This window comes from Oryx dammah, unplaced genomic scaffold, assembly GCF_014754425.2.
Source record: "Oryx dammah isolate SB20612 unplaced genomic scaffold, SCBI_Odam_1.1 HiC_scaffold_11, whole genome shotgun sequence".
NCBI classification, from domain to species: domain Eukaryota; kingdom Metazoa; phylum Chordata; class Mammalia; order Artiodactyla; family Bovidae; genus Oryx; species Oryx dammah.
The window spans coordinates 30753986-30774363 of record NW_024070195.1 but is presented as its reverse complement, the minus strand read 5'-3'; the positions used below and the strand labels follow the sequence as shown (position 1 = coordinate 30774363).

At 42.4% G+C, this 20378-nt stretch overlaps 1 protein-coding gene and 1 pseudogene across 7 annotated transcripts in view; both read right to left on the bottom strand.

The window, feature by feature from the left end:
- ADGRF5 (adhesion G protein-coupled receptor F5) overlaps positions 1-20378 on the bottom strand; it is a 113269-nt gene that overhangs the window by 52142 nt on the left and 40749 nt on the right. For all 7 annotated transcript variants that reach the window (XM_040249511.1, XM_040249513.1, XM_040249515.1 and 4 more), the window contains exon 2: positions 4478-4603. In XM_040249511.1, coding sequence (XP_040105445.1) covers positions 4478-4579 — 102 coding nt within the window. In that variant the 5' untranslated portion in view covers positions 4580-4603. The remainder of the gene's footprint in view (positions 1-4477; positions 4604-20378) is intronic.
- Positions 10994-11120, bottom strand: LOC120870639 (annotated as a pseudogene).

Sequence of the window (20378 nt, the reverse complement as noted above, 5' to 3'; positions counted from 1 at the left end):
TGAACCATAAAGAAGGCTGAGTGCCAAAAAATCGATGCTTTCGAATTGTGGTGCTGGAGAAGACTCTTGAGAGTCCCTTGGACAGCAATGAGATCAAACCAGTCAATCCTAAAGGAAATCAATCTTGAATATTCATTGGAAGGACTGATGCTGAAGCTGAAACTCCAATAATTTGGCCGCCTGCTGGCCAAAGAGCCAACTCACTGGAAAAGACCCTGATGCTGGGAAAGTATGAAGGCGAAAGAAGAGGGCGGCAGAGGATGAGATGGTTGGATAGCATCATCGATTCAATGGCCAAACTCCAGGAGACAGTGGGGACAGGGAGGCCTGACGTGCTGCAGTCCATGGGGTTGCAAAAAGTCAGACATGACTTAGTGACTGAACAACAATCACTGTGAAAAGACGGAAGGAAACATACTAAAAGCACTGAAGCCTCTGGGGTGTTCACTGGTGATGCTGGTGGGGCAAAGACCCTCGGCCACCCGGATTTGACTAAGCACCGGCAGTTAGACTGCCAGGTCATGGGGCCTGGATTTCAAGAAGGCAGGTGTTGGAGTCACACCAAGAACAGATCCCTCCACCTTTTCTTCTCTCTAACTGGAAAAGTCATTTATTCGCTCCAAGCCTCGGTTTCTCACATTTTGAAAAACAAGGAGCATGATAAACGTGATGCGTCTCTGGCAGTGCTGACAGCCCACGTGCCCAACTGGCCTGGGCTCAGGGGGGGACAGTCTTACCTGCCTGAGCCTCATGTCACCCCAGTTCGGGGAACTATGAGGCTGCACACAGATCCTGCCAGGGTCTCCCAATGCTGAGTACGATTCCAGACAAAACCCAGAGCTTCTGCCTGTCCATGGAAAGGTACCCAGATGGGGTATCGGAGGACAATGACCAGCTCTGCCCAGAAGGGATTTCCTGTTTGCCAAGCTTCAGTCAGAAGATACAAGGTCACTGATTCCAGGAAATGCCCCACTTGTTGAACTTTACAAGTAATGGGAGGGTGGGGAGTGGCCTGAAGAGGGAGCAGACAGACAGTCAGGAATGAGAGATGGCATTTTTAGAAGTGAAAAAAAAAACAAACAGGGAGCCAGATGACAAACAAATAAATAGTCACAGATCTCACCCAGTTTTGCATCTTTGCCTCAATTGTCTCAGCAAGGATCCCATTAAAATATTTTCTTCCTGGGCATGCGAACCCAGGTTTAGTTGTACCAGAATAGTAAAGTGAAGTCACTCAGTCGTGTCCAACTCTTTGTGACCCGTGGACTGTAGCCCACCAAGCTCCTCCGTCCATGGGATTCTCCAGGCAAGAATACTGGATGGAGTGGGTTGCCATTTCCTTCTCCAGGGGATCTTCCCAACCCAGGGATCGAACCCAGGTCTCCCACATTGCAGGCAGACGCTTTAACCTCTGCACCACCAGGAAACAGGGAGAACAGTAAAAATAACCACCAAATCTTATGCATTTGCTGTGTGCCAATCATGATGCTAAGCCATGTAGATCTGAGAACATGTAATCCTGAAGAAGCTGAAGAACGAGACACTATTTATTTTTCATAGTATGTGAGAAAACAGGTTCAGGGAGATGAAAAAATGAGATGGAATTTCCGAAGTTAGTGAGCGTTAGAGCCGGGCTGTGGCCTCAGGGTTGATCCCAGTGTTGAGAATCTGCAGCCTTGCTGCTCCCTGTGTGATCCCTGGGGTGGGAACAAGAGTAAGTCAGAAGGCAACACCCAGAGCCCCACCCTCAGACTTCCTGAGCTGACATCTGCACTTTAAGAAGGTTCCCAGCTGGATTCACGCACACATTGAAGTTTAAGAAGCTGCATCATCACTCACACTTCAAAAGGCTGTCTCGCTGTATTTGCTCCCCCATGTTCTGAGCAGCAGGGTTCACAGCAGCCAGGAGGTGAGAGGAACCCAAATGTGCACTAATGGATAAACAGATTAACAAAACGTAGGGTATACATACAATGGATCCTTATTCAGACTTAAGAAAGGAAGGAAATTCTGATGCATACTATTAATACAACAGATACATTTTTAGGACTTTACGCCAAGTGAATAAGCAAGTCACAAAAAGACAAATACTGTATGATTCCACTTGAATGAGGTACTCAAGAGTCATCAAAATCATGGGGTCCGAAAGTAGAACAGTGAGCTCTAGGAGCTGGGGTTGTGTGGGGGGCTGAGAGGGTTTTGTTTAATGGATACAGAGCTTCAGTTTTGCAAGATGGTTTTGCAGATTGATTGTGTGACAGTGTGAATATATTTAACACTACTGAAATACACACTTAAAAATGGTGACAATGGTCATTTTTTTTAAACAGGTCATCACTGTATGTTACACTCTGTGTACTGTTACAATAGTAGCTGAGTGGCAACGTAGGGCCGTATAAGCTGATAAGGTAGTTTCAAAGGCATCTCTTCAATGGAGGTCTTCAGTCTCTGAACTGGATGAAAATATTATATCTTGAAGGCAGATCTAAAGGGGGAAAGTGGGGCTCTTTAGGATGGTGGTGGGAATATCCAGGAAGATATCCTGGTCCACCAGGCTGATGGAGGAGCTCTGTTATGGATGTTCACGAAGGTAGAGCTGGCAAAGGGAAGGGCATCGGTGTAGCCAGGAATGCTGGGAATCTCTGGAACAGAGGCAAGGCTGACCCCATTGCTAAGATCAGGTCAGTCTCGGGCTTTCTCCCCATATGCTTGGGGTAACTAGACTTCTGTACTGACCATGCACATCCTCGGGAAAAGTAATGTTTCCACCTTCTATTTGTAAGAGCAAGCTGCTGCCTAGAATTGCAAGGGTTGTATTCTGCATATTGCAATTTGGAAGAAGATAGACAAAGTATACTTCCCAAATTATGAGAGAAATAAATAAAAAGACAAGACCTAGGTCAAACAAAGAAAGATACAAAAACGAAAAAGAGGAAAGAAATGCATAAACCCATTAAAAAATCCTGAAAGTAAGAGCAAGAATTTTAAATGACATCAAATGTAAATAATTATACTCCCCAATCACAGTCAGATTAAAAGAAAGAAAGAAAGTGAAGTCGCTCAGTTGTGTCCAACTCTTTGCGACCCCATGGACCGTAGCCCACCAGGTTCCTCTGTCCATGGGATTTTCCAGGCAAGAATACTGGAGTAGGTTGCTATTTCCTTCTCCACAGGTTAAAAGAAAAGAATCTCAAACATGCATTGTTTATAAAAGAACCAGTAAAGCAAAGGAATATACTAAAAGCTACACAAAAAATAAAGAATAAAGATCAAGCAAACACAAAAACAGAACCGACAACTGGAATAGAGTACAGAGAATTAAAATTGAAAATCTCCAACCAGGAAAAGAGAAGACATTTTCTGATGCTAAAATCTATCAATGAAAAACTTTAACAGTCGTGACAGACTGAACAAAGTAACACTGAAATATCTTTTTCAAAAAGTCAGTAGAAAAAAATAGAAGAAGAGAAATGATAATAGCAAACAGTGATAAGGCCTTTTTACATGTGTCAGGCACTAGTCTAAAGCGTTTTGTAAATATTAACTAATTTAATTCTCATCAGTTCAGTTCAGTTCAATCGCTCAGTCATGTCCGACCCTTTGCAACCCCATGAATCGCAGCACGCTAGGCCTCCCTGTCCATCACCATCTCCCAGAGATCACTCAGACTCACGTCCATTGAGTCCGTGATGCCATCCAGCGATCTGATCCTCTGTCGTCCCCGTCTCCTCCTGCCCCCAATCCCTCCCAGCATCAGAGTCTTTTCCAATGAGTCATAGCAATTAGTAAATCAATACTATTATTTTCATTATTTTACAGATGAAAAAGCTGAGACACAGAGAGAATCATATCTGTCCCATGAGATTTCATAACCAGTAATAAGCCCCGCTTTGGTGCATGGACTAGCCTAAGCAAAAAAGATCCAGTGATTCCCACAAGGAACAAGGGGGTGAGCTAAACTCCCATTAACTTCCCAAGGACAAAATGACCTGGCTAATTTGTTTTACAAAAGCTTGGGTGATCACCCATGGCCCTTTCAACTATATCGATCTGTGATTATAACACGACACAAATTAACACCTCTTGAAATGTGTTTTAGTTTGATGCTCCTGGTTAAAAAAAAAAAAAAAAATTCCTTTGAGGACACATGTCCTGCTCAGTCCTCAAAATCTGCTTTATCAATGGTGCTGTCAGTTTCATAGGGTGGAGTTCCAAGCCTAGAAGTGGTAAATTCATTAAAGAGGGAAGCCAGGGGAATGTTCCCTTGACATTACCACTGATTTCAGAGTATGACGTGTTGTACCCAGGGTGTTATTGTTGGATGAATACCATTTATGGTCCACCACTCACTCCTACTATTTGTGACACGTTCTCAAAGGCCCTGAACATTTGTGTAAACGAGTTTCTGTCTATTATTTTCCCAGGAAATCAGAAAAAAAATGTGACAGGGAAATATAGCAGACATGGATTTACTCACCGAATGATAAACAATAGACTCTAAATTCAAACTCAGTGTAGCTTGGGAAGAATAAATCACAATAATCACAAAGTACAAAGTGGTTCTCCTTGGGGACTTCATGTCTTCAAGTTTGAGTTGCCTTGCCTGAAATGAAAATAAGATGGCTTAGAGATAGAGTTGTTTGTTTATCAAACTTACAAAAGGACTAGGAAATGCTGACTCCAAGGTCACACTACAAATGGGCATTTTCAGTGGAGGGGAGAAAGGAAAGCGCTTAAAGGCATCAACTGTAGAAAACAGTGTTCACTCCAGACCCTGGGGTGATGAAAGAATAATGTCAGGAAAGATGGTGGCTGGGGAAGACCAGGGATGGTACCTACGAATGGCACAAAGATAGCAGATCTTTAGGTAGGTTTCCTAGAGACAGAGAGAAGGAGAGAGAAGAGGAAAGGGAAAGGAGAAAGAGGAAAGACTACTCAGTATGAAATACTTTTAACCTTATGGTTCAATACATATGAACAAAAGGATTCAGAGAACAATACTTTCCTTGCCTGCATGCATCACACGCTGATGTTTTCAATTCTGTTCTATTCTGTTACCCTATGTCTTCTTTTAAGCCTGACAACAATCTATTAAACTGACTTTTGTGTGTGCGTTTCATCGCTAAGTCCTGTCTGACTCTTCTGCAACTCCATGGACTAAAGCCCGCCAAGCTTCTCTGCCCATGGGATTTCCCAGGCAAGAATACTGGAATGGGTTGCCATTCCCTTCTCCAGGGGATATTCTTGACCCAGGGATCAAACTCACATCTCCTGTATTGCCCGTGGATTCTTTACTACTGAGTCACCAGGGAGACCCCTAAATTGGCTTTAAGACCCATGTTAATGGGCTATGCCCTATTAGTATGAAAAATCCTGGAACTGGTCACAAAAATACAAGATATATTTTAGAGATTTTTACAGTATATAACATAGAATATTAATAGAGAATATATCATATATTGATTCTTGACTGCTATCTCGTTACAATGCTGGTGATGATAACAAGGTTTTTTTTGATGACCAGATTAATCACGGTTGCGTCTGAAAAGTAGACAATCCCATGGAATAATCCCAGATCCTATGGGTCTAGGGACAAGGACACGCTACTTTTCTCTCCTTAGTGACTTTTTAAAATCCATATTTTTGTGAAAAGAATACTTGACAAAGGGGCAGGAGATAGGAACCATACTAATTGCATCTGGGGCTTCCCTGGTGGTTCAGTGGTAAAGAATCTGCCTGCCAAATGCAGGAGACGCGGGTTTGATCCCTGGTCCAGGAAGATCGCATATGGCACAGAGCAACTGAGCCTGTGGCCACAACTGTTGAGCCGGTGCTCTAGAGCCTGGGAGCCACAACTACTGAGCCCACATGCCGCAACTACTGAAGCCACACAATGAAAAGCCTGTAAGCGGCAACTAAAGAGCAGCTCCACTCGCCACAACTAGAGGAAAGCCCAATCCGCAGTGAAGACCCAACAGAGCCTTAAATAAATAAACAAAATTATAGGGAAGAAAAACTAATTTAATTGTATCCTTGAATAAGTCATTTATCTTCTCTGAATCCAGTTTGTCTATCTATGAAATGGGGATACTTAGACCTCCTCTAATTCTCTCTCTGACTTTTCTGAGGCTCAAATGTAATTAAAAGCCATGCAAAGCTTCAGTGATGCCAGCTGCAGTGGAACCACCCTGACAGCAGAATCCAGAGGGCAGCCATCAGGAAGGGCAGGCATTGGTCCAGGAATTGCCATGAGAATCAGAGGACTTGGCCAGGCTGGCACACGGAGAGACAGCCAAGACTTACACACCAGCAAGGGCCATATTTCAATCACCAGTTGTTGGCTGCCTCCTTTTCCTCTTCCCCAGTGGGAAAGAAGGAAGCATAAGGCCCTGGAAAACTGACCCAATTTGCAGGTCTGGCAATGAAATGCATTTTTTAAATTCTGCAACTCAATGGCTTTTGGAAAATGCTTCGCAATTTAGGTTACAGAAATAGATATTTAAGGCCAGATGCATCTACCATAGGGAAAGCACAGCAACTCATTCCTTGCTGAAAAGCAGTAGCCTTTGGTGGGTATGGAGCAGGCTGATTTAGCCTGGGGGTAACAACTGTCTGGGGGATGAATCAGGTATTTCAGAGGCAATTTAATCTTTTTAGGCATCCACTTTCTGCCTTACTAACTGGTTCCATTTTGAAGCAGTTAATCAAGGAGAGAAAAGTTAGTAGCTTCAGTTAATGAGTCTCCCTTAATACTTGAGAGCCAGGAAGGGACTCAGGTATTAAAGGGATTGGAGTTGACTGCACATCTGTTCATCACTTTGTAATACTGGCCTTTGTCAGCTAGCAAGGATTACCTTGGTCATGATAATGACCAAATGGTCACACCCCGCCCCCTAAAAGGTCATGTCTGGTCCCTTTGTGTAATAGCCACTGGCCAATGCTTTCTGCTGTCCCCAACTTCCCCCACCTTCCTTGGACATAGTTCTTGATAAAATTGACATCTTTTTCTCTGTTGACCTATTTTGTAGCCACAGAATCACAATTCAACCTAAATACAATTATAGAAAGGACCACACTGTGGGGAAGGGGGTGTTCTCCAGATGCAGAAAAAAGATAACAGCTATGTAGAATCAATTCAGTTCAGTTCAGTCGCTCAGTCGTGTCCAACTCTTTGCGACCCCATGAATCGCAGCACACCAGGCCTCCCTGTCCATCACCAACTCCCCGAGTTTACTCAAACTCATGTCCATAAAGTCGGTGTTGCCATCCAGCCATCTCATCCTCTGTCGTCCCCTTCTCCTCCTGCCCCCAATCCCTCCCAGCATCAGAGTCTTTTCCAATGAGTCAGCTCTTCGCATGAGATGGCCAAAGTATTGGAGTTTCAGCTTTAGCATCGGTCCCTCCAAAGAACACCCAGGACCATTCTCCTTTAGAATGGACTGGTTGGATCTCCTTGCAGTCCAAGGGACTCTCAAGAGTCTTCTCCAACACCACAGTTCAAAAGCATCAGTTCTTCAGTGCTTAGCTTTCTTCACAGTCCAACTCTCACATCCATACATGACCACAGGAAAAACCATAGCCTTGACTAGATGGACCTTTGTTGGCAAAGTAATGTCTATGCTTTTGAATATGCTCTCTAGGTTGGTCATAACTTTTCTTCCAAGGAGTAAGCGTCTTTTAATTTCATGGCTGCAATCACCATCTGCAGTGATTTTGGAGCCCCCCCAAAATAAGTCATCAGTTACATAATAAGGGTAAAGGGAAGGTCCTCCACTTAAAGGAGGAAGGCCATTGTTTTGAGAGAGAGGTAATATTAAAAATATTTGACAACCAATATGGCATGAGCCTGAGCAATATGAACAAGGATACCAGCTGAAGCTCAGTCCCGCTTTCAGGGTTCCTACTATGTTTGGGAGGAGTTCTGAAGATGAACTTTTCTCACCTACATCAATAATGTTTCAGTAACCCTCCAGCTGTTTTTATCAGTGAGGAAGCTAGTGGAGGCTGTTTAACTTGGCTAATGGGAAAAAATTCCCAATCCATCCAACGAAAAGTTCAGAGTAGAATTCCACCATCTAGGTGATACATCTTGAGTAGGGCTCCCCCTTTTTTTGTAAATCCCCAAGACGTTCGTATTTATTCCAAATTCCTAGAATAAATGTGCTCAGTTGCTCAGTCATGTCAGACTCTTTGCGACACCATGGACTGAAGCCCACCAGGTTCCTCTGTCCATGGGATTTTGCAGGCAAGAATACTGGAGTGGGTTGGCATTTCCTTCTCCAGCATAAATGGCAGACAACAACTAAAAGACTCAGTGACAAGCAGAGACAGAAAAAGAGAATTATCTTATGTCATTCTCAATTTCTTTATCCTTTGAAATTATAAATTCTGGACACTGTCTACTAAAACTCACCAACCTATATGAGCCTGCTGTGTCTTAGAAAAAGCTGAGAGATATGATCTCATGCTCAGCAGTAACCTTGTGATGGATGAGCAACTTCCTGGTTCCTTAGACTCTATTTTCCTGTCTGTGAAGTCAGAAGATGGGGGAGGGGAACCAAGCACCCTGAAGTCATATGCCGGGAAGAAGTGGCAGTGATTCTCAGCATTACTGCTTTTGGAGGACAAAGGTCTAGATTACTTGAAGTGGTCTTAAACCACATTCTCTCTCAGAGGGATTATGCACCAGGAACATTCATTGTGAAATTGACCTGAAACACATCAGGGAACTGTTCTCCTAAATCTTCTGAACAACCAGGACTTCAGATGAACTGGTCTCTATCCCTTCATCAGCTCTGAGCAGCCCAATTTTGATTGAAGGGGTGGGAGGAGAAGTCAAGGGGGTTGTACTCCTTGCAAGTTAAGAAGACTGTTCATGAAATGGCCTCATCTGTGAGGTCTGATGACACAATGTCATCATCAAGATGTGATTCCAAACTTGGTATATAGAGGGTAATAGTGAGGCTTGTTCTGGAAATGATTTCCTAAGCTCTACACAGCTCTGCCCTGCTGTGCTCTCAGGTGTCCTCAGCCCCTCTTCCCTGGGGACCCCAGCCTTAATACTCTCCTTGGCTCCTCCTGGGGAGAAAGAAGGCAGAAGGTAAAAAAAAAAACCCACATTAATTACCCTCTGCCCAGGTGCCTCCTCCTTCCTCCAGTTCAGGTCTCTGCTCCTGGCTTGGGTCCAAGCACAACTTCTCCCCTTAACATCACCCTGGGTAGCACCACCCTAGAAGGAAGCTCGCTGGAGTATTTGAGCATCATCCGCTTAAATGGTTCTTATCCTTGGCTGCGCATCAGAATAAGCTCCTGGGGAATTTCTTTGTTTCCTCTCTCCATTTGTTGTTTTAACATCATGTCAGATCAACTGAATTAGCATTTCTGGTGGGGACAGGAGTGAGGAGGTGGCTATATTCGCCCCAGCTGTTTCTGATGCAGACGGAGGTTTTTGAGGTCTGCAGGTCCCTGCTTTCAGCATCCCATTGCCCTAGCCACACTCCTGGCACTTTCTATCACAAGCCTATAGTCCTCTCTCCACTAAAGAAATTACATAGAAACAGAATCTTAGGGGGGATGCATTTAGGAGGCAATCAATCAATGGTGGATGAATGAATGGATTCATGGGAGTATAGACTCAGAGGTCATCTACCCAAGAGTTGATGCAATTCAGCAGCCAAGGCTGTTATTTGAGGTTGTGTCATATATTTCATGTAGTATCAAATGTGGTGCACAGTTACAACACGACAGAGAACGTTCCATAGGCCTAAAATCGTGCTAAGTTAAGCATGCATGAAATGAAATATGTTATGTTCCTTGTCTCGAAAAAGCTCTCAATCATATCAGGAAGGCATGAAACAGACTGAAAGAAAAATGTGAGCTTAAAAGATGCTATTTACTAAATGTCTACTAGGTACCAAACACTACCCTAAATGTAATTATTAGTATGTTCGTTCACTTAATTTGCCTCACAATAAGACTAGGAGGTAGGTGTTTCCTCCTAATTCATGGATGAGAAAATGAAGGCTTTCAGAGAGGTTACTAGACTTATTCAGGTTGCCCAGCTAGTAAATAACAGTAAGAATTGCCCCCATTTTGGCCTGTCTCCGAGGCTTCACTGGTGGTTCAATCACAGAGGAAACCACCTGCAATGCAGGAGCCCTGGCCTCAATCCCTGGATCAGGAAGATCCCCTGGGCAAGGGAACGACAACCCACTCTAATATTCTTGCCTGGAGAATTCCATGGACGGATGAGCCTTGTGGGGAAAGTGAGCTGCAGTGTGAAGTAATAAGATGACTAGAATAAGTCGGCCTGGGGGAGTTGGGTGGATTTTGGGAATGACCAGGGTCACTGACCAGACCCTGAAGGACTGGCAGTGTTTAAACATGTGATGGGGGAAAGAAAAGAGAATTTCAGGCAAAGGAGAAGACCATAAGTGGAGAGCCTTATCCCTGTTTAAAGGGAACAAAACATCCCAAAGGGTGATGTTTAGCTGTCTTTTGAGCCCTTAGTGGACGTTACCAAGGGTAGCTTGTCCAACCACTGTGATGAAGGCTCAGCCACCATCCCTGAGAGCACATTGTTCTCCTGAACAGTAACCATCAACAAGGGAAGGCAGAGCTATTTTCTGCTCTGCCTTGGAAAAAAAGAATGAATGTAATGGCTTTAGAGCCCCGGTGATTCCCTTCTTCCTGTAATAGACTATAGTGGAAAGAACACCAGCTTTGATGCAAAACAAGCCTGTGTTCTGATTCCAGCTTCACCGCTTATTAATTGTGGGTGAGACACAACCCCATAGAGGCTCAGTTTCCTGATGTGAGTAATGGGAATCGCAGTACTGGCCTTGCAGCATTGTTGTGGAGATTAGAGACTTGTGCCCATGAAGCTTGAAAAAGCCTGGTCATGGTTGAATTTGTTAAGGTCTGATTTGTGCCCTCCAAAATTAATATGTTGAATTCCAGCCCCCAGCAGCTCAGAATGTGACCTTATTTGGAGACCAGGTCTTTAACGACATCATTAAGTTAAAACGAGGTCATACAAGTGGGGCCCTGATCCAATATGACCAGTGACCTTATAAGAACAGATACTATACTTGATCTTAGCCCAAAGGCTGAGGAGTGATGAACAGTGATCTTATAAGAGGAGGAGATTAAGACACAGACCTACACAGAGGGAGAACCACGTGAAGACACAAGAGGAAGACAGCATCTCCAAGCCAAGGAGATAGACCTCTGAGAAAACCAACTCTGCTGACACCTTGATTTCTGACCTCCAAGCTCTAGAATTGTGAGAAAATAAATTTCTGTGATTTTAGTCACCCAGTCTGCAGGTCTTTATTATGGCACTCTGAGAAAACTAATACAGAATTCAATAAAAATGATACTTCTTTTTATTTTTTATTACCCAAGAAGTGTGAGTCTGACCCTCTGGCCTGCTACCCAATCTTTATTATTTATACTGTGAATGTTTTTATGAAAATCAAAAAATGGGTTATCTGACTATAGCACAAAACATACACAGTTAAAACTGAAAGACAGATTAGAATTAATCTTTATGCAGAGGTAGAGAACAGACTTGTGGGCACAGTGGGGGAAGGAAGTGGTGGGATGAATTGAGACAGTAGCATTGACATATATTCACGACCATGTGTAAAACAGATAGCTAGTGGGACGTGCTGCGTAACACAGGGAGCTCAGCCTGGTGCTCTGTGATGACCTAGAGGGGTGGGATGGGGTGTAGGTAGAGGGGGGCTCAAGAAGGAGGGGATCTATGTATACATATAGCTGATTGACATTGCTGTATGGCAGAAACCAACACAACACTATAAAGTAATTATCCTCCAATTAAAAATAAACTTAAAGAAAATGATTTGCTAAGGAAAAAAGAAAAAGAATTTGCCTTTCATTTAAACACTACCCCCAGCCCTCTACACACACACACACACACACACACACACACACATACACGTCCAATTTTTTTAGATGACAAAACTAAGACCTGGCAATGGCTGTGTGTCTCAAAGGCAGCTGGGAGCTGCATTAGTCAGGGCTAAAGAGATTAATTCAGGATTTCAAAAAATCTAGATAATAATATTGTCCTATAGCAGACAATGTATGACAACTATATTGTCCTATAGTCAGACAAGTCATTTGTCGTATAATGATGGAGAATAATTATCAGCAAAGATGATGGTGGTGATGGTGATGACAGTGATGGTGGTGGTTACAGATCACGGATATTAGATCTGTTTCAGGCATAGAGCTATTTCAGTATTCATAGTGCGATTACCTCTGTCTCAGGCCTAATGCTATAAGAGGCATAGAAGCTCTCTTCAAGAATTATGTCATTCTCAATTAATCCTATAATATCACTAAATTATCCTTAATTATTCCATATTCAAATGTGGAAATGGAAGGTTAGAAGGATGAGTAACTCACCAAGGTCAAAGAGCTGATACGTAGTAGTGACAAAATTATAAACCTAGCCATCTATTCCTTTGGGGAAAAGCTACCATTTGGGCTAGAGATCTTCTTGAGGGGTTATCAACAAGTGTAAAGCTTTCTCTTTGTGAACCCTAGTCCAGGCAACTGAGTTCCAGCCTCACCTTGCTACTGATTCATTCATGATCTGGGGCAAGTCACTTCACCCCTCTGCATCTCAATTTTCTTTTTGGCAAAGCCATGGAGTTGATGGCCGTTGGTGATTTCAGAATTGAGGTGAAAGACATGGACTCTGATGGTCCCATTGCTGTTCAAAGAGTCTAAAATTTCTCACAGTTATTTCAAATCCATTGTAACCTCACTTACATTTCCAAGCCTAATCATAACTCTCTCTTGCATTTGGCTACTCCACCTCTGATTGACTATGCTAGCTAAGCCTTCACTGCCCCACACAGGCACCACTGCGATGGCTTCCCTTCTTTGCCTCTCTACCCTACCATCTTCACAGATACAAGATTGACCTTCTGCAAGCACTCTTCACACCTGTTACCTCTGTTCAGCTCTTCACTGCTTCCAGAACAAAGACAATGGTGTTTGCTGATGCTGGAGGCCCTCCATGACCTGGATCTTATTTTTCAGATCTGGCATATTTAATAAGCATCTACCATATTTTCACGACTAAAGCTGGTAACTTTTTCATCATTTAAAATAGGGCAAGACAGATCTTGAGCTAGGAGTAGTTTTGCTTTTAAAATTAAGACTATAGTCTGGGACTTCCCTGTCAGTCCAGTGGTTAAGACTCTGAGCTCCCAAAGCAGGGTACAGGGGTTCGATAACTGGCTGGGGAACTAAGATTTCACAAGCCACATAGCATGTCCTAAAGATAAATAACTAAATAAAAATAAAACAACAACAACAAAAAGACTATGAAAAAAATAGAGGGGGACAGAAAATGCAAGCAGATACTTAAATAAACATTGAAAGAAAAACACTGTGGTCAGACCTTCACAGTTGATGTTTTATTCACTGACTCCACCAGCCCCATAGGCAATAGTGAATAGAGAAGCAGGGACTTTGCCTTCAGATATGAACCTGAATTGAAAGTTTCTTTTTTAGCCTTTCTGAAACTTGGCTTACTTGTTTGCAAAATGGATTGTTGATAATTAAATAATGAGTAAAATAAATAAAATAGTGCAAGAGATTTTCCATTGTCCATTCAAAGGTAAAAATATGAAAATTAATCTTTGAGATGTAAGAGTAATTATTTGCTCAAACTCTTTTTCACTGTTTGGCAAAACCAAAGTAATCCTGTGATTTACCTGATTTCTTAATCTCCATTTTTTTCCTGCCCCTTTGCCTCAACATTATTGCTGCATATTCAGTTCTACCCACCCTTCATTGCTCAGGAAAATGACTACATCCTGGTTGGAGATTCTCTGCTTTGTTCAACTATAAACGGGAGGTCAGGTACATAGAATACAACAAATCTTGTTAAAAAGTAGAAGAGAAAGAGTGTCAATTCTTCTCCTGGTTTCAGATCATGCACAGAAGGTGATGCTATATACACGGCTTTCTTTTTAACAAAAGAAGAATTGCATCGTATGCTAGGACACTAACAAGGCAAGCCATGCATCTTGGCCTGCGTCTGACTAACTGAACAGGTTATTGTATTCTTTGAAAGAAGCCAAAGATATATCTTCTCATGTTTTGTTCTATATATACACATATATATATGCCTGAGTCATGTACTTTTGATCAAAATAGAGTCTAGATGAGAGACTAAAAATAAATATGCATATCTATTATTCTACTATTAGAGAATAATTCAAAGCAGAGTTCCTCTTAACGCAAATGATGGATGGTAGTAGCAAATTTCAGGAATTTCTTTGAAAATTTGACTGAGATTATTATTCTTTATGGGCTTCCCAGGTGGTGCTAGTGATAAAAAACATGCTTGCCAATGCAGGATACACAAGACAGTCGGGTTTAATCCCTGGGTTGGAAAGATACTCTGGAGGAGGGCATGGCAATCCATTCCAGTATTCTTGCCTATAGAATCCCAGGGACACAGGAGCCTGGTAGACTACAGTCCATGGGGTTTCCAAGAGTCAGACATGACTGAAACAACTTAGCACGCACACATGGGCTTCCCAGGTGGCTCAGTGGCTAAAGAATCCACCTGCAGATGTAGGAGATGCAGGAGACGCGAGTTTGATCCCTGGATCAGGAAGATCCCCTGGAGAAGAAAATGGCAACCCACTCCAATGTTCTTGCCTGGAAAATCCCACAGAGGAGCATGGTGAGTTACAGTCCATGGGGTCACAAAGAGTCAGACACGACTAGTGACTGAGCAAAGAGCAAATTATTCTTTGCTCAAGACTGCAATAAAGACAGGATGGCATCAATAACCTCCCTCCTGGAGTGCAGAAGTACAGATTAAAAGCCCTCAAGGACTCCTCTAACAGCCTGCCTTCACAAATCTGTGTTTTCAACAGCAAGAGGTGATGACTTGCCTTTGCTGACCTTATCTAATGAGATGAATCTCCCTTGCACATGCAGAACTATAAACTAAATATTTATTTAACACAAACACGAAACACAATACCAATAAAAGAACTGCCTTGAAAAAAATTTTTTTTTCCTGTTTCATTTTCCTTTGCCTTAAAAAAAGGTTCAGGAGAAGCATTGTGTCAGGGTAACTTAGTCCTATCAGATTAGAGAGGAACATTTGTTTGTACACAATGGGGTCAAGTTTTCCAAAACACACGCACATGTGTGTGGCGTTGATAACCTTTCATCCTTCTTGTTGTAAATCACTGGAGGATTTTACAACAGGAGATTGCCATCTCCCTGAAACCTTTGAGCAGGAGATTGCCATCTCCCTGAAACCAGTAAGTTCCTAACTCTGTTCTTGTCTCAACCATCTTGGTACTTTCATTTACCACGTGGAAGGGTTTTCCTAAGCCCTGGCAAGACAATGCCTGAGGTGTTTTTCAGCTGCCATGGAGGGTGGACCTGGGGTTGGCTGTGAGACTCCAAGGGCTTGGGCATGGGTCCAAGCCTTACAGTTTTGTGGTCCTACTCTTTAAGAGGTAAGATCTGAAATAATACTGAGTCTTCCCATAGCAACAATAATGGGCCAATCAGAGCAGTCTCTGGCCACTGCAAGAACAGAGGCCCTGGGCCCAAGGGCCCAAGGCAAGCGACTGAGTGATGGGGGCAGAGACTGGAGGTGACACTCCAGACCCTCCAGGGGCCCCAGGGTAGCACGTATTTCTTTACCACGTGGTTTAAACTATTCCAACATTTTAGTAATTGGCAGGACCCTCTTAGATCTTTGTATTCCCTCCCTTCTCACCTCCCAGTTCCTCCATCTCCCTGACATCAGGCATGGGGTCCTTGGCCAATGACTTCACTTCTCTTAAATTTCTATTTTCCTCCCTAGGCATTTTGGTAGAATTTAAGAATAGTGGATGACAGGGAACTATATTCAATAATTTGTAATAACTTATAATGGAAAAGAATATATATATATATAACTGAATCATTTTGCTGTACAACAAAAACTAACACAACATTGTAAGTCAACTATACTTCAATAGAAATAATTATTTGCCTATTTTGAAGAAAAGATGTGTGTGTGCTACTTAAAATGAAAAAAAAATTACAGATTAAAACTTACAGATTAAATATTGCATGTTAATTAAATATTACAGATTAAAACTCCCTCTCCCCAAATATAGCACACTGGAAAGTCATGGTCATTCCAAGATTTTCTTAATCTGGACAGTCTGACTTTTGTCCTCATTTCATCATGAAAACATTTTCTAAAGTGTGATATTCACTAATCCTCATCTTTCCTGGTTTCTTGCTGGTTTCTGACAACACTTAGTTGCTCCTCCTCCATGCCTTCCCCTTTTACTCCTTCGCTTCACTTTGGGGTCTCTCTTCACTTCAGCCTTTTCTCCTTTCCCTCTTCCTATGATTCCGTCCTCCTCATCCTACACCATCTGAGTGTAGGCTTGCAAACCTCCCCTGGGTCCTTGGCTGATCTCTCTTGACTCTCTTAGGGAGCTTGTCCACGTCTACAGCTTTAACTATCCATTTATATGAGAATCCCTCAAACTTTATTTCCACCTTGGTCACTTTTCTAACATCTTCCCAAATGCACTATTTCCACCTGGGTCTAAATTCAGCTCATCCAGAACTAATGTGTCTCTTCTCTCCTAACCCATCTCTTCCCAGATTTACAAACTGCTGGCTTCTTCCTCCAGGTTCCCAGGCTCACAACCCCACAGGTATTCTGAGTCACAAGCCTTGAGGGTAGGAATGGGAGGAGCAATTCAGCCATTTGCTCAGTCTTGTGAATACCTCCAGTGCCCGCATTTTCTTTCCCTCGGCCGCCATATTGGCGCGGATGGTATCATCTCCTCAGAACCATTATCACCAAAAGGACTGCAGCAATCTCCTGAACCTTCCTCTTTCCCTCCCTGTCCAATATCCAATACCATCTGCCAATTCATTTGCCTAGAACACTATTTGTCATATATTGCTACTATGCCATACTCTATATGTAGCATATATTGCTATTATGTCAGATACTCTAAACATTCTCAAATGCTCAGAGGAAATCTGGGCTAATTCACCTGGCAAGCATGGTTACCACAACTGAATATAAACCCAGCTCTTACACAATTTTCTTCTGTAGCACTTGGAGATAGAACTGGCTGGCTGACCTATTCACAAGCATTTATTGTACCTTTTTTTTTTGCAAAATGCGTCATAAATATTAACACTAAGTATTGGTTGAAGAGATTGCTACCTCTTAACTTCTTCTCATACTATTCTTGGCAACCTGAAATGCCCCATTTCTCCCTTCTGAGATTTACTCATTATTTCAGGTCTTTTGTACACCCTTAGTAGCAACAAGAATTGCTATCATTTATCAAGCTTTAGCTATATGCCAGGCTTCCTTCAGTCAGTAAAGAATCTGCCTACAATGCAGGAGACCTGGGTTCAATTCCTGGATCAGGAAGATCCCTTGGAGAAGGAAATGGCAATCCACTCCAGTATTCTTGCCTGGAGAATCCCATGGACAGAGGAGCCTGGTGGGCTACAGTCCTTGGGTTCCAAGAGTTGGACACGACTTAGTGACTAAACCAGCACCACCAGCTATATGCTGGTCATTAGACTAAACAGTGCACTTGATATGCCAGGCTCATTTTAATCCTTAAACCCTATATTGTTAGAACTATCAGTTATCTCCATTTTACCAACGAAGGAACTGAAACGTGGGTAAATTAAATCACACACCCCAAGTCACACAATAATAGCCAATTCTGCTGCTAAATCTGAACTCTTACCCTTTCTTTGGAATACACCGCATCTCCCTCCCTGGCTACTTCTTTGGCCCTGGCATGCGTATTTCTGTAGCTCTACTGTGGTTTTTGTAGCACGGCATAGTTATTAGGCATATGGATTGGTCAGACTGCCCACTTGCCAGCTTTCTGTGCCTCAGGCAACTTAGTTAAAATTGTGTGTCCTTTTGTCTATAAATTAGGTATTATAATAGAAACGGAGGCATGGGATTATTGAAATAACTACATGACTTAACCACCTCTGTAAAGTACTGAACACAGTGCCTAGCACAAAATAAGTACTCAGTAAACATTACCTGTTGTTATTAAAATCCCCAGGACCAGTGCTTTGCCTCCTGTTATGAGTATAAACTGCTTAAAAGAAAGGATTCTCTGTCTTTGTAATTCCACAGCTCTTTGCACATCTATCAGTATAGATGCTTCTACTAAGCTGTGACTTTAAAGGTTTCACTTTTGTGATTATCTTTTAGGAAACGGGCAAGACTCCAATTATTTTAACCATCATCACCACAATCAGGCAATGTGAGTTGAAATGCTGAGTCGTGTGAATTCATAGCGTCCCCACAGTGAACACAGATACTTAACTCAACAAGCCTTCCTAAAGCAGCTACTCTGGGTTGAAAGTCCCTGACATGGGGGAACCTGAGCCTGTGAGGGCCCCCACTTAGAGACAAAGATTACAGCGATGAGTGATACTAATTTGGACTCTGTGAGGATGTTGGCAGGGAAGCTTTCTAGGGGCACATTTTCTGATTAAAAAAAAAAAAAAGCTCTGAAAAACAACAACAACAAAAACCCAACTCTGATTTATTTTCTACCCATCTGTATAGATCAATCCAGAAAGTGGCAGATCAGGCAAAAGATAACTAGTATTTCTTTTTCTGGGAATTGAGACACATGTTAAAGTGACATTGAATAAAAGGATGACCCCCTCCCACCCATAGTCATTTGGCAGCAGAAGAACATATCCTGTTTACCTGGAACATTTCATCAGATTCTGTAAACTCTGCAAGTGACAGGGAGCCAGTGACTGCATGGAAGCCAGGGGGGTGGTTTCAGTTGAAACTCGAAAGGTAGGGCCATGTCTGGGGAGCTGGGGTTGCCTCCTCATTCTCACCTGCAGATGTGTGTGGGGGGGCAGCATTCCACTCATAAACAGCCACAGCCAGATCCTAAAACAGGATGCTCACCCCTGCTGGCACGTCTGACCCCGACTTCTGAGCGACCTGAGGCAGTATTACTTCTGCTTCACTATTTAGATTTTGTCTCTTACGGTTTGGACTCAGTTCTCAACCTTCACTGCGTAAAAGAATCACTTTGGAGATTTACAAACAAAACCAACCAAGCAAAACAGCATGAGATTTCCCTAGAGATTCTCACTCAGTTGTTCCAGGGAAGTGTCTGGGCACCATTTTCTTTTGCTAAGTTGCTGAGGATGATGCCAATAAATGGCAGGTGTTAGAATGTGCTCAAGTCTGGACCAGGCAATAGCTGAATCTACCTACAGACTTCCAGCACAACTGGGAACCAATGTTGCTCCAAAACTGATAGAATCCAGCCAATCACATTCATTCTCTACTCTACATGATTTTCACTCTCATGATGTTATCAGCCTCTTGGTTGGAAAGACTTCTTCTCATTCCAGTGCCCCTGGAATTCTGAGCCTCTCAGTTTCGTATTTCATAAAATGGGAACAAGCTACCTGCTTTACCTGTGATGAGTGAGTTGAAAGAGAAGGAGCTAGCACTGTGCAGTAGGGTGAAATGTTCATCAAAATACCCAGAGAAAGAATCAACATGGGCAAATTTAACAAGATGATCAAGAAAGCACCAGAGAATGTCCAAAATCAGGGCCAACTGGCCCTCTAGTTTGGAGTAGAGAAACCTTGGGAAGGGTAAGAAAATGCCTAATAGCAGTTGAAAAGTAATTTGTGATTATTCTTAGGCTTGACATTGCTCATGTAACTTCATTGCAAATCCTCTCTCCATGACCCATACTCATTTGTTCATAGTATTTTATTTCTTATTCACTTGCCTTATAATAATGAATAGAAGGAAAAAATTAAAGGTCACCTTTTTACAGAAAGCTAAAAGAAATAGAAAGTGAACCCACATGTTAAATACATCTATTATTCACTAAGAAAGGGAATCTCTCCCATTGTCCCCCCATTTCCCTAGAGCCAACTACTTAATCTAGCTGGCTAGCTGTCATTTATGTATCCATAAATCCATCCATCTATTCAGTTAATCTTCTTTTATTTTCCAGAACAGAATACCTTTGATGGACTTCAAGAGAGAATCCCAAACTACTGGTTGAATAATCTAGAATTTAATCCGTGGGAGGTTGTTACAAATACTATGCATTGTCCAAGCCAAAACCAACACATAAATAACAATGGTAAAAATGAAAAAAAAAAAAAAAACTATTTCAAGCTTTTCTAAATATTAAAACAACTGCTCACATTCCCCATGTATTATTTTTTTCTTTACAGTGAGGGGAAGGTATTGGTAAAGACCAATACATGGATCTGACAATGAGAATTTCTTATGTTCCTAAGTGCCC